The following is a 14,335-nucleotide window of genomic DNA, read 5'->3' on the forward strand; positions in this document are numbered from 1 at the left end:
GAAAATACTAACCTTAAAAAAGAATCTTGCCGGGCAGTGATGGCGCATGCCTTTAATCCCAGCACTCGGGAGTCAGAGGCAGGCAGATCTTTGTGAGTTCGAGGCCAACCTGGGCTACCAAGTGAGTTCCAGGAAAGGCACAAAGCTACACAGAGAAACTCTGTCTTGAAAAACGAAAATAATAATAATAATCTTAAACAATACATATTCTCTCCTATATAAAGCAAAAATAGCCAGCTAGCATTATGATATCATAGAACTTGAAATGCTTCAAGTCCTGTAAGCCAATCACTTTCCTCAGCACCAGTTTCCGAGAGACCCCTTTACTCCACAGGCCCGAATACTTTTCCATGGTATACATCACTTCACACTCAGGACTTAGTGCCCTGCACAACTCCCAGAGTCACCAAGGTAGCAAGAAGAACTTCCAGTGTTTTGTTGAAATTCACTTTATTAAAAAAACAAAAACAAAAACAAAAAACCTCATGAACAATAAATTACAATACTTTCCCCCTTTATAAATTCTTCATAAAATATATTTGACAATTTTAAAAGAAAAATTTTAAAGTTGCTTTCATTTCTGATGTGCCTATGACATCGTTTTTTGACTATTTTGTCATGCTGGTGAATTATTTTGTAGCTGCTACAATAGTTTGATTGGTAACATTTTACAATTAAAAACAACAAAGAAAAAACAGAAACAGAAACAGAAACCCAGACCTGCAGAAAGAACTATTCTGTGCTATTATTATCTGACACTGAACACTTACTTCATCCAAATGACAAAGTATCCCTTAGCACCAAGAATCTACAGAACCCATGTTTCTAAGTGACATCTAGTGTAAAGAAACATCCTAGAACTAACTGTACAACCTACAGTGACTGGACACAGCTGCCTAGAAGCTTTATTGGAAATATTTGGTCTTTTTCAATTAAGACAAATTTCATAAAACACTAGAAACCATGGCAACGGACTATGAGGAATAACTGTTTATTGAGTACCTATTATGGGCAAGGCACTGTGCACAATTTCTTGATTGCATTTTTCTTTTAGCAAATATCCAAAATTTCCAAGTATCACTCATCATCTTTATTCCTTATATGTGACCAGAGAAAGTGCATGGCTAAATGCCATTTTTTTTGAAAAAGGTTTACTTTTATTTTTTTTTTTAATTATGTGTGTGCCCATGGAAGCAAGAGGATACTGGATCCCTTGGAGCTGGAGTTAGGTGGTTGTGTGCTACCCACCATGGGTGCCAGGACCTGAACTCCGTTCTATGCAAGAGCAGCAGGCCCTCTAAATTGCTGAGTCGTCTCCAGCCACCCCTCCACTGCAAATCTTAAATTGTTGTCCTATCAACTAAACCTTAGTGCTGAGCACACAGTAGGTACTTAATAAATACCTCTGACTGAAAAAGAAGAAAGACAAAGAAATTACTGTCCTTTTGTTGATATCATAAGCTATTTTAGAATACAAGGACTTGAGAACAGTCTGGAAAAAATTTCCTGATCCTCCCACACCCTTACAGCTAATGATGGAAAGAACTGTATTTCACAGGTAAAAATCTTTCAAAATAAATTATAACTGTGGCTAGACATGTAGCTCAGTGGTAAAGCCTTTGTGTGGCACATGTAAGGCTCTGGTATGATCCCAGTACCAACTGAAACAAAAGACAAACCAAATTACACATTATTTTCAAGGAGACAGGATCAACTCTATGTGCTTAGGACACGGGGGCTTCAAGTGCACAGGTATTTGTAGAGCAAGTGAACTGTTGGCACACATCATGTATCAGTCTGATGGAGTGCCAAGTCATTGATAATACATTATAATGGGACTTTTTCTCATTTCCTGGAACTCAATCCCCTGGTCAGATCTGTGTCAACTTGGTGTTGTAGAGGGTCAATTACCATGAAGTTCCAATACACTTCTCTTTCAGAAAGAATTCTTTTAGTTAAGTCTGCAAGTGATATTAGGTGTATGTGACTTTTTTTTTTCATTTGATGAGATTTTAATAAAGCCTTTCAGTTCATGTTTTTAAACTTCCAGATTAAATCAGTCTAGAAGTTTTACATGTTCCATTTTTTGGTGTTTTATCTTTTATTACCCTCTGAACACATTTTATTTATTGACTTACTGATTTTTATGGTGCTAGGGACTGAATCCAGGGCCTCATACATGCCAGGCAAGTGCTCTCCACTGAGCTTCTCCTGCCCTACCATGAAGGCGTGGAGGCTCAAGCGCTGAGGAGACAATGAGACCTGCTGATAATGGCAACATGCTGGTACTCTTTTGACTTTTGCATCTTAGTGCTTTATAAAGATCCCAGAGGGGTCAGTGTCAGACTGCTTCCCTAATATGCCCAAGGCCCAAGGTTCTACCCCAGCCCCAGAAGTGGGATCTAGTGCTTCATAAAGCTTCATCTAGATACAAGGGTAGGAGGATCTGATTCATCTCAGAGACTGGTACTCTAGTTCAGGAACGACTCTTTTCCTCAGTTTCCTGCATTAGCATGAACAATCTGGAGACAAGCATGCAGTTAGAATTTCACTTCAGGAGGAGTTAGGAGTCTCTCGCTTCCTCACAGACAATGCCAGGTGACCACATGAAGCTGACCACTTTTCTACTCGAAAAGCAGTTGATGGCATAGAATTTTATCCATTTGCCAAACTCTGGATGCATCATCTCTCACTTTGGAAAAAAGCAACCAATATTTATGACAGTGATTACCAGTCCCATTACTGTCTCACAGGAGACAAGAGAAAACAGCATCAGGGCCAAAGTGTCAGGGACTCCAGTGATCCAACAGGACGCCACATCAGGGCCAGCCACTTGAGGGTGAGCTCATTGGTTTCTTCAACTTTATGCTGAGACTTAGTACAAGTCTTAAAACTTGAAACTAATACATCAAGTATTACAGTCGTGGAAAGCAATGTTTTTAGAACAGAAGAATACCATCCTCAGGTCACGGCTGATGCTTAAGCGCACATAATGTCCCAATGCAGTGGTTTAATTAAACAGACGCTCAGTTACCTAAAGGTATGACTGGGCCATCGGCATCCTTGCCGACCTTCTACCATGTGACTGAATGACTAATCAACTCGAAGAGCTACAGGACCCTGGAGAGCTCAGACGTACTCCAGCAGCTTGGACAGCTTAGCTTCAATTATGTTTAATCAGCCATTTTAGACCCTTCAAAATGATGCCTTTAAAAATAGATGTATACCGGGATAAAAAAAAAAAAAACAACAACAGACAAATACCCTCAGCACGTTTCCCGGAGCAGGAGGGGCAGGGAAGAAGAAGAAGGTGGTTTTGTGTAGTTTTCGTCAGCAATTTCACCAGCAAACCTCAAAAATCCAAACCTCTATCAAATAATTTAAACAGAAGTGGCATTTTCTTCATGTGGAATGCAAAATGCACACATTCACATACTTACATATACATAAATATATACATATATGTTTCCTTTACAAAGCTTCAAAGGTCGCATTACCAGCATGCAAACCTCTTCTTCCATGGAAATGCCTAATACTGACAAGGAATGTCTAAAATACTTAAAGACATATTTCCAGAAAATGGGACTTTCTTCTCTGCTTGGCTCTTAAGAGAATTTTTTCTGCCAAACTTTTACCAATGATCATTAAAAAAAAAAATTTTTTTACACCCACATTGGTAATACACATTCAAAACATACAATAAAATGGCCTGCATGGAGTAAGAAAAACGAGAGAAAAAAATTACCCCACAATAAAACCTAACCCTTGAGAGTGGAGAATAACTTTCGTCTTCTTTTCGGCCACATAATGTTGAATCACTGTTGAATCAGAAGCAGCATGTCATCGAAGATGCTTGCAAGCAGGAGGTCACGTTTCCCAGCTGCTGTCTTTAAATGCAATTTGGACTAATCGGAGTTCTAGTTCAAACGCATCCGGACGATCCTGAGGGTTTGCAGCCAGCATTTCCTTAATCAGTTGTTTCATTCGCCCGTTCATAGACTTTTTCTTCACAGGGATGAGAAGTTCCATCTTGGGATTTTCCAGAAGTGCTTCCCCAACAGGCACGATTTCGGTCCCCTGCTTTACATAGCTCCCTAGGAGCTCCTTCTTTGTCTCTGTGTCTATGAAGGTGATCCTCTCCAGCATCGCCCAGATGATAATTCCCAGAGCAAAAATGTCAGCTTTGGCTGTATAGTGTCCTTCCCATACTTCGGGAGCCATATAGAAATCCGTTCCACATGCCGTCGAAAGGAAACACTTGTTGACGCTGACAGGTTCTTCTGGGTTCTGCCCAGATGCTGAACACACTTTACTTAGACCAAAATCGGCCACTTTCAGTGTAGGTTCCAAGTCACTGGTATCCAACCTGCTTTGAGAAATCAGGATGTTATCAGGCTTCAGGTCTCGGTGGATGATCTGGTTTTTGTGCAAGAAAGCCAGAGCACTGCTGAGCTGAAGCATAAAGCTGGTGTTAGTCTTTCGATTGGGCTTCCTGGATAACAGATACTCATTCATGTCTCCTCCATCACAAAAATCCATCACAAACCACAAATAATAGGCGCTTCTGGGATCAAAGGCAATTTCTCCTTTTAATGAAGTCTCTACAAGCTGTGAAGAGGCAGAAGGAGGAGAAGTTGTTACAGAATTTGACTATTGGAAGGTTAAAGGGGCAGGAAATACAGCTCCGTGGCTATGAGCTTACTGCCCTCAGAGGACCGGAGCTCAGGTCCTCAGCACCCACATCAGTGGCTCACACTGCCTGCAACAATAGCTCCTGGGGATTCAATACTTTTCTGGCCTCTGAGGCACCTGCACTGACACATATATTACCCCTGCCCAAACACAATTAAAGATGAATAAATCTTTTGTTTTTGTTTTTCGAGACAGGGTTTCTCTGTGTAGCCCTGGCTGTCCTGGAACTCGCTCTGTAGACCAGGCTGATCTCGAATTCTGAGATCTGCCTGCCTCTGCCTCCCCAGTGCTGGGATTGAAGGCGTGCGCCACCACACTTGGCTATACATCTTTAATATATATAAATATACATATATATACATAAATATATACATATACATATATATATATATTAAAAGGGGTGGTGGTGCACCCCTTTAATCCCAGCACTCAGGAGACAGAGGAAGGCAGAATCTCTGTGAGTTTGAGGACAACCTCAGTTATACAGAAAAACTGTCTTGAAAAAACACACACACAAAAAAAGGGCTGGAGAGATGGCTCAGCAGTTAAGAGTACTGACTGCTCTTGAGTATAAACACACACACACACACACACACACACACACACACACACACACACACGTCCGAGGGTAACCCCGAGGATGAAAGGCAGGTTGACAGGCCTGCAGCCAAGTGTCTCTACCCACTGAGCCATCTTGTTAGCCCAAGCTTTAACTCTTTATGTAGAAATAAGCAGGCACATTCACTTTATTTGTGTGTAAATTTGCTTCCTACTTTAATAAAAGGTAAAATTATATGTATACCAAAGGATTGCTTTAAAATGAATTTATTTAGGATTCATGACCAGTACATGCTTATTTGTAGGTCTGTTTTACACACCTACATACCCAGGGTCATGCAGAGTGGAAGGATTAGGATGCTCTGCTCTGCACTGAGGTGAGTCCAGCTCCAGCCTCCAGCTTTAACTGGAAACCTCAGAAATATTTTATTTCAGCAGTGCTTTTAGACATGCATTTAAAAAATGGTTTCCAGCACTTCAGGATGCCACCTTTGTTCCAAATGAATACAAACTAAATTTCTGAGCCAAGAAGTGACATTTTTAAGTAGCTGTATTTTGGAAAGTGCCCAACTGGCCTACATTTTCTACATAGGTCAATTCTACCACCTTCTAGCGCATCACTTCATGAAAAGACTAAATAGAGGACTATTGCTTTTAAATAATTTGTTTTATGGTGTCTTTTTAGATTGGTGGGTCAAAAGGGGAAGATCAGAGTTAAGCTGGTAAAGAATGAGTAACTGATAAGTTTATATTTAAGTTAATTACTATTACTACTTCTGGTTATTCTGGCAAAAGCCAAGAACAGCCCTTCATTCTGTCTCCTGTGGCAAAGGTCTGCAGGAGTCTCCTTTTAGCATGGTGTGCAAAGAGAACGAAACACATGTGTACTGTTTCTTTCCTTTTTTTTTTTTTAAGGTTTGTTTTTATTTTATGTGCATGTATGTGTGGGTGAGGATGCCCTGGAATAGGAGTTAACAGACAGTTGTGAGCTGTCATGTGGATGCTATGAATTGAACCCAGGTCCTCTGGAAGAGCAGCCAGTGCTCTAACCACTGAACTATCTCTCCAGTCCCCATGTGTACTGTTTCTAAGTAACTTAAGTTTTCTATCTTTCCCTAAAATGCAAACTTAATAAACAGCTTTTGTAATGCAGAATCCCAGTACTCAAAGAGTGGTTTATAAGGCAGGCATGGAGGTGCACATAATACTGGCCAGCAAGAAGGGAAATGTATAGCTCTCACCCACTTATTTAGATAATGATTGTTGGACTCTCTAAGTTTTAAATAGCTCTTTTTTTAACTCCCTAGATAGGGTCTCACTCTGTACCTCAGGCTGACCTTGAACTCTATATGTAGCCCAGGCTGGCCTTTAACTCATGATAATCCTTCCTCAGTCTCATATGTGTCAGGATTATGTGCACCACACCCAGTCAGTTCATAATTCTTAAGCCACAAGATAAATCAGATTCCCTATTACATAGTTCCACTAGTCTGAAATATACAGACTGGAGCCTGCATAGTCCTTATGCTTGAAATTGAGCCCTTGTAACTGTTTTACATTTTCTCTTGGATAAGGATTTTAGCTATCAGGAACTGATTTAATGGTTCCAACTGAGAACAAAGAAGAATATATCTAGAAAAACATATGGAAAAAGTGAGAATATATACAGATAATAAAGACCATGCATAGGAATTTTCTGGTTACATTATAGATTTGTGGGGCTGGAGAGATGGCTCAGAGGTTAAGAGCACCGACTGCTCTTCCAGAGGTCCTGAGTTCAATTCCCAGCACCCACGTGGTGGCTCACAACCACCTGTAATGAGATCTGGCACCCTCTTCTATATACATAATAAATAAGTAAATCTTTAAAAAAAAACATTATAGATTTGTGTATTGACTATATTGTAGTGTATTCTTTAGATACAATTCTATTGATAAATATATGGTCAACTATGCTGGGTGAAGTAGTACATGTCTTTAATCTCAGCACTCAGAGGTAGAAACAGGTGGATCTCTGTAAGTGTGAGGCCAGCCTGGTTTACATATTGGGTTCTAGGCTAGCCAGAGCTACCCAGTGAGACTGTCTCAAAAATAAATGAATAATAAATAAATAAATAATAAATAAATGAAAATAAAGAAAAATCTGGCTAACTTATAACTCCGCAGAAAAGACTATTTTATTTCAACACAGGTCCCTATTTCTGAGTTATGGCCAAATCCTCTTTCAGCATCTCCTCTTCTTTGACAGTGCCCACACAGCTACTAGGAAAGATGGATTATTTATTTCAAGTCATTCTGATAACAGAAAGTGACATAAATCAAATACAGGTCTATACGGTTTTAAAGAGCGAATGAGATTTACTAAGAAAGGCAATTTCAATATGGGAAGGGCTTAGTCAAATCTGGTACTTCCTATCTTAAGAGCTCCAAGTACTAAACAATACCTAATTCTTGTTACAGTTGCTAGATCTGGACTTTGCACTAAGTCAAATGTGCTAACATCTTCACTTTTCCATCCACAGGGATTGGATACCTTTATCTCTAAAACTCAGTGCAAAGTTGACAACGGTTAGGATGGGATGTAGTTTCTGTAGTACGCCCCAAACCCTAGGCTCAATCTCTAGCACTGGCAAAAAAAAAAAAAAAAAAAAAAAGAGGAAAGTTTCCAATCTTTTTCGAGACAGGGTTTCTCTGTGCAGTGTAACAGTCCTGGCACTCATTCTGTACATCTGCCTGCCTCTGCTTCCCAAGTGCTGGGATTAAAGGTGTTCCACCCCTGCCTGGCTCCAATATTTCTTTTTTTAATCATGATATCTTAAATACTTTTAGAAAGGTAGACAATAATGAAGATATTTTTTTAAAAAACTTTAAAGTTATGTATTTTGTGTATGTGTGGGTGCTACAGCAAACTCGTGGAGGTAAGACAATAACTTTTAGGAGTCCACTCCTTTTTTCTACCATGTGGGACTTGGGAATTGAACTCAGGTTATCAGACTTGGCAACAAGCTCCTTTACCCTCTGAGCCTTTTCAACACCACAAAACTCTTTTACCGTTATTATCTCTGAATTGTTAAATTACACTTATTATTTTATGTGGTTTAGTGCTTACGTGTGTGTACGACACTGCAAGTGTGGAGGTTACAGGACAACTTCTGTCCTGGAACTCATGATTCAGTCTAGGCATGTCTCGAACTTGATACCCAGGTGATTCTGTCTTAAACTCCTGAGCCTCCTGCCTCCGTGTCCTTCCAAGTCCTAGGATTATCGGCGTGTGCCAATATACTCATCTGAGGCTTCTCATGTTTAGACCTGTGCCTTCTAAAAAGAGAAGTCCGGTGACCTATGGGTGGAGTTGTTACTGACTGTGGTGTCTTTCCTTGTCTTCTGTGTTTATTTCCAAAAGACTTGGTTTCCAGGAACTGAACTTTGATGCTAGTCTCAAAAACTCTCTAGTTCCCATCTCGTTCCATTCCTACACAGACTGGCAAATACCAGGCCTAACAGGTGGCTTATGTTATTTTTAGGTATGTGCAGCACAAGCTTAAAGCAAATACCTCCTCTATCCTCTGAAGAGATCTATCTGCACCTAGCCATAAAACGCTTGCATTTTAAGGGAGAAGTTCACCTGACACTTTTCATTTCTTCTTGCTGACCAAAATTATGTCCATTTCCTATCCAGTGACACATACCTGTAAATAAAGGGAAGAATTAGAGCCGTGGGACATCTTTTGCACCATCCCATCTTTTTGCAGAATGCACTCTTCCAAGTGAATCACATTTGGGTGCTGGCTCTTGATACTGCTTAGTGCCCAGAACTCTCGAAGGGCTAGTTCAACATTTTCAGGTGCGTGGCATCGAATTTTCTTCACAGCTACTCTTGCAGAGGTCTTTCTGATGACCGCTTCATACACAACACCGTAACTACCTCGGCCTACCTCCCGTATTAGATCGTACTTTGGCTGGCTACTCACCATCTTCAAGGTCGAGGTTTCTGGAAAAATCAACAAAGTACTCTGTTGAAATGAGGTGTACCTATTGGCTTGTAGTCTTATGCAGGATTTAACTAACTGTTTCACTGTCTGTGGTACTTGAAAGGTATGTAGCCATACCCTGGACAAATCTACCAATAATAATAAAGGTAACAGATAGCACTTACCATATATCAGGAACTATTTCAAGTACTTTAAAATTGTTCTTAAAGTTTGTGTTGTCTTTGAGACAGGGTCTTGCTAAATTCCCCTGGCCGAGAGCTTGATATGTAGGCCAGGCTGGCTTCAGAAGCCATGGTTACAGCGCCGTCATTCCTGACTTTTTTTTTTTTTTTTAATTTAATCTTGGTGTGTGAGTGCAGGCATGCCCATGCCATGACACACCTGTCTGGAGATAACTTTGGTTCTCCTGTCACTGCTGGCTAGCTGCCTGTGGACTTCTGGATGGAGACTGTTCTGTTTCTGCCTCCCATCTCCCCATAGGACATCTGGTTTTACATGGGTTCTGCTCTCTCCAGGCTCCACCCACCTACCCACCCTCTCTTTGGACAAGGTCTCACTGTGTAACCCTGACTGGCCTCCAACTCACAGAGATAAGCCTACCTCCACTTCCCCAGTCCTAGGATTAAAGACTTGGACCACCATGCCCTGCATCCAGTCCTTTTTTAAAAGACGGAGCTTGCTATTATATAGCTCAAGATGGCTTTCACTTTTTAAAAGTTGTATTGCATATTTTGTATGCATGGGTGTGGCTTTGTGGAGGTCAGAGGACACTATGTGGGAGTCAGTTCTCTCTACCATGTGGGTCCAGGAGTTGAACTCATAACTAATAACTAATAACTTTACCCACTGAACCATCTCAACAGCCCTGGCTGCTTCTGTCTCTGGAACGATGGAATTACAGGTGTGTGACACCTGGCTACTTTATATTAAGTTCATTTAATCCTTAACCATAATCTGTGTAGTAAGGGACAGGTGTTGTAATGGTCATTTTAGAAGTGAGGAATTGAAACACAGAGAAGGTAAGTAAGAAGCCAGTGGCCAGGCAGCTCTTTGGCTCAGACAGCCATGATTTAAACCACTAAACTAGACTGCTTCTTATAGGAAGTGCTGGAGCATGTTACTGTTAAAAATAAACCCGACGCCGGGCAGTAGTGGCTCAAGCCTTTAATCCAAGCACTCCGGCTTTAATCTGAGCACTCAGGAGGCAGAGGCAGGCAGATCCCTGAGTTCAAGGCCAATGTGGTCTACAGAGGGAGAGACAGAGCCACACAGAGAAACCCTGTCTCAAAAAACAATAAATAAACAAATAAACCCAAAATTCAACATTTTAATTTACTGATCATAAAAAAAGAAGAAATGTATCTACATCTCCTTAAGGTTGACACACATATGAAAGATAATAAAAACGGTGAAATGCAAAAATCCCTCACAGAACTACAAACACCTGACTTATGCTTATGGACTACAAGTGAACGAGATCACCTTTGTTTCCTTTGAGACAGTGTCTCCAATAGCTCAGGCTAGCCTTGAACTCTCACTATGTAGCAGAGGTTGATCCTCTTGCCTCCACTTTCCAAATACTGGGGTTATAGGCATGCTCCCGCATGTTTGGTTATTTATTTTTCACAAAACAAACACCAAGTTTTTGTAGGAGAACTGATCCTTAGGATGAAGTAAGCTGTTTAGGATAGAACTACTTTTACATTATCATTTGACATAGCTATTTAATTCTAGGTCATTTTTGCCAAAGCGGGGAGGGGGGGGAAGCATCTTATACATCATAGGGAATTCTCTGACAAGAGTTCTTTGGAGTTCCACCTTAATAAACCATTTAGAGGCAAGCTGGAGCACCGGCCCTAGAGAGCATGTTCTTTGGAATGGAGAGCCTGCCCGCTGTGTGCTCCCTCGCTCCCCAAAGGCTCACTGGCCGCCGACTGTCATCGCCGGCAGGAACCTTGTCACCCGAGATTGTACTTTCACGTCGCACAATCAGAGAAACAAAAAGCGACTGACTCTGGAAGCTGGGACTCCCGGAACAACTGCTTGACGTCCACGGGCCAGGTTTAAAAAGAAAACGACCGCTTCTGGGGGCTGCCCTGAGCGCTACTTCCTCCCATTGCTCGCCGAGCCTTCAAGTTCTTACTCGATTTCCTAATGTCAGATTTCCTGCGGCCGCCGGCGGCGGACCCGCTGCCCTGCTCTGCGCCGATCGCCAGTTCCTAGGCGCTTCCGAGGGGCTCCGTCCCGGGCAGCAGCGTCCCCGGGAGAGGAGCCCCCTCCCGGGTAAGGGAGGCAGGAAGGGGTGCATCCCATCATCCCTGGGATCCTGGAGGGACAGACGCCCCCGGGCAGCATCCTTCGCCAGCCCGTGCGCCTCACGAGGGCCCCTCCTGGCCGCTACGGTGCCCGGCGCTGGGCACCGCCGGCCTGGACGTGCACCTGCTGGTGCCCGGGAAGGGACCGGCGAGGCCAGCGGTGCAGCCGGCGCGGACGCTCAGGCCGCGCTCACTGCCCCGGCAGCAGCAAGAGCGCTCCCGGCGGCGGCGGCGCCCTGCACCCCGAGGGACCCTCCCGCGGCCCTCCAGCGCGCTCCACAGCCGCTTCCACTCCCGGAGGCTGCAGACCAGGGGCCCGGGAGCCGGGAGTGGCCCGGGCGGGAACGGAGGCCGCAGTCCCGGCCGCTGGCCGGGGCAGCGCCGGGCCTTCCCGGGGATGACTCCGCTGAGAGGTCTGTGACAGGCCCGCAGGGGCCAGAGGCGCATGCAGGGAGCTCGCTTCTGACTGCAGGGCACCCGTGCCACGGCGAAGGGCCAGGTTTACCTCAGGGCAGCCGCCGCCGCTTCTCCCTCTCAGGAGCTCTGCAAGCCGCCATTATCGGGCAGCTCGCGCCTCGGCTGCCGCGGCCTCCAGTCAGGAGCCGGCGCGCGCCCCCGTGGTGCGCGGACACACCCCCTCACGCCGGGCCCCGCCCCCTCCGGCTTTCCGTAGCGCGCGTGCGCCGCCGGGCGCCGCCTGCTGGGCGAGCGCCTCTCCCCCTTGCGCGCGCCGCGCCGGCTGCAGGGGCTTCGGCGCCCCGGCCCCAGCGCTGCGCAGAGCCGAGCCGAGCCGAGCCGGCGGTGTGCGCGCTGCAGGGCGGACCACTGCTGCCCTGGGCCGCAGGGGTGGCGGCAGGGGACGGTCGGCCTCTGCCGCAGCGGGCGCAAGTCCTGGGACTTCGGGGGAAGCTGTGGCCACTGTCCCGGGCCGGCAGTGCACGGTGCCCGGCCGCGGGCTGCCCTCCCGGTCCCCTGCCGACCTACCGAGCGCCGACGGGCTGCAGTGCGCGGTTCGCTGCGGCCGGATGCCCGGCGCATCTTCCTTGCGGCTGGCGGGTCTGGGCGGCGGGCCCGTGGGGTGATGCGGCCGGTGCTGGGAGGTTGCACCTTCTGTCCGAGTTACCCAGCCGTGTTTGCGGGCGGCGCAGTGACCCAGGCGGCGACGCGGGACTGAGTGCGAGCATCGGGGAGGACGCCGTCCCCTGCCCCACCGGCGCGGTGGTATCTCCCTTAAAGAAGCCGGAACCTCATTGTTCCCGGCGGTGAGGATCGGGGTTGCCCTGCTGGGTGAGGGAGACAGGGCGCGGCCGACCTGGCTGCGGCGCCCCGCCTTGCAGGCCTGAAACTAGGGTCGGAGGGTGCAGCGACACGAGACAAGTCGCCACGGACCAGGATTGAATGCAGTCCACTGGACCGTGGGCGCTTCGGGCCCGAAGCCTGTCAAATCCCCCCAACAGCTGTCAATCATGTCCCGGCAGCAGTCGGCCTGAGCTCTACCATCAGGCTGACAGGCACTCGGAGACCAGGACCAATTGGCCGGCCCGTTAGTTACACAGATTCAGTAAGCATCTGCCAGAAACGCCCATTCTTTTATTATTCTGCACCTACTGTTTGCTAATAAGGTTGATTCTGCGCTCATTGCGGTGTAAGGCACGATTAGAATCTGTTACTGCGCTCCAGTGATTTTCTCAGTCTTCTGTTTATGGGACTAATATTTGGGAACTGGGCAACTTTTTATATAATCTGAACCAAACTCCACAAGTAAAGGTTTTACTACTGACTCCGCTTTCACGGGAGAAAAAGCCGACTTCTGCTACATTTGGCCAAATGGTGTCTTTGTAGAAAACCCGCCCCTGCCCGTGGTGTAACTAACTCTGGAGAGTTTGTCCCGAGCGCCATTCTGGTACTGGTGTCCACCAGTTTGCTGGGGATGTTGACGTCACTCAAGACTTGTTTCCTGCCCTGGAAAGCAGCGGGGCATGGGAAGCTCTGTAGACAACTGCCTACCAGTGTGACAGAAGGACGGAATAGGAAGAGATGTCTCCGTCAGAGTAGCCTTTCTATTCACTGCAGTCATTAAATGTCAGGAACTCCAAGGGACATACCTGTTCCAGCTATTTTCCTGTTGCTGTGATGAAAAAACAAAACACTGACCAAAAGACCAAAAACACCTTAGAGGAGGAAAGGGTTGGTTTAACTTAAATTTGCAGGGTTAGGGTCACAAATTCATCACTGGGGAAAATCCGGGCAGGAACTAGGGGAAGGAACCACGGGGGAAGCCTACCTACTGACTCGCTCCGGGTCATGCTTCAGCTGCCTTTCTGAGGGCCTGCCTAGGAACAGCACTGCCCACATTGAGGGGGACCCTCCTTTGCCAAGTAGCAATCCAGAACCCCCCTCCCCCCAGACATGCTCACAGGCCAGTCTGATGGAGGCCAGCCTTCAGATGAGACGTCCTCCAATAGCTGAGCTGTCAAGTTGACAGCTGAAGCTAACTAGGAGACCAGTGTTTTACAGTGCGCCATCTTCTGTGTGAATGATGAACACAGTTACTTAAACTTTTAAAAGGCCTATCATCAATGCAGTATAGGAAGAATTAGTCCACATTCTCCTGTGCTTTTGTTGTTTTTGAGGCAGGGTCTCGCTTTGTAGCTCTAGCCTGCCTTGAATTTACTCTGTAGACCAAGTTGGCCTTGAACTCACAGAGATCCACCTGCCTCTTCCTCCTGAGTGCTGTTATTAAAGGTGTGCACCACCACACCTGGCCAGCCTTTAAAA

At 45.5% G+C, this 14,335-nt stretch overlaps 1 protein-coding gene across 2 annotated transcripts; it reads right to left on the minus strand.

Annotated features, from left to right (window-relative positions):
- Positions 1-433: 433 nt before the first annotated feature.
- Positions 434-12,675, minus strand: Pdik1l (PDLIM1 interacting kinase 1 like). Of its 2 annotated transcripts, none has more exons than XM_015994528.3 (3): positions 12,542-12,675; positions 8,940-9,241; positions 434-4,608 (listed from the first exon to the last, which is right to left on the minus strand). In XM_015994528.3, the coding sequence occupies exons 2-3, from the start codon at positions 9,222-9,224 to the stop codon at positions 3,868-3,870; spliced, it is 1,026 nt and encodes a 341-aa protein (XP_015850014.1). In that variant the 5' UTR covers positions 9,225-9,241; positions 12,542-12,675; the 3' UTR covers positions 434-3,867. The 2 variants fall into 2 exon arrangements, with proteins under 2 accessions (XP_015850014.1, XP_006975709.1); XM_006975647.4 differs by lacking the exon at positions 12,542-12,675 and adding an exon at positions 12,063-12,210.
- Between the last annotated feature and the right edge of the window lie 1,660 nt (positions 12,676-14,335).

The sequence above is a fragment of the Peromyscus maniculatus genome, chromosome 2 (genome assembly GCF_049852395.1).
Source record: "Peromyscus maniculatus bairdii isolate BWxNUB_F1_BW_parent chromosome 2, HU_Pman_BW_mat_3.1, whole genome shotgun sequence".
Classification (NCBI taxonomy): Eukaryota; Metazoa; Chordata; class Mammalia; order Rodentia; family Cricetidae; genus Peromyscus; species Peromyscus maniculatus.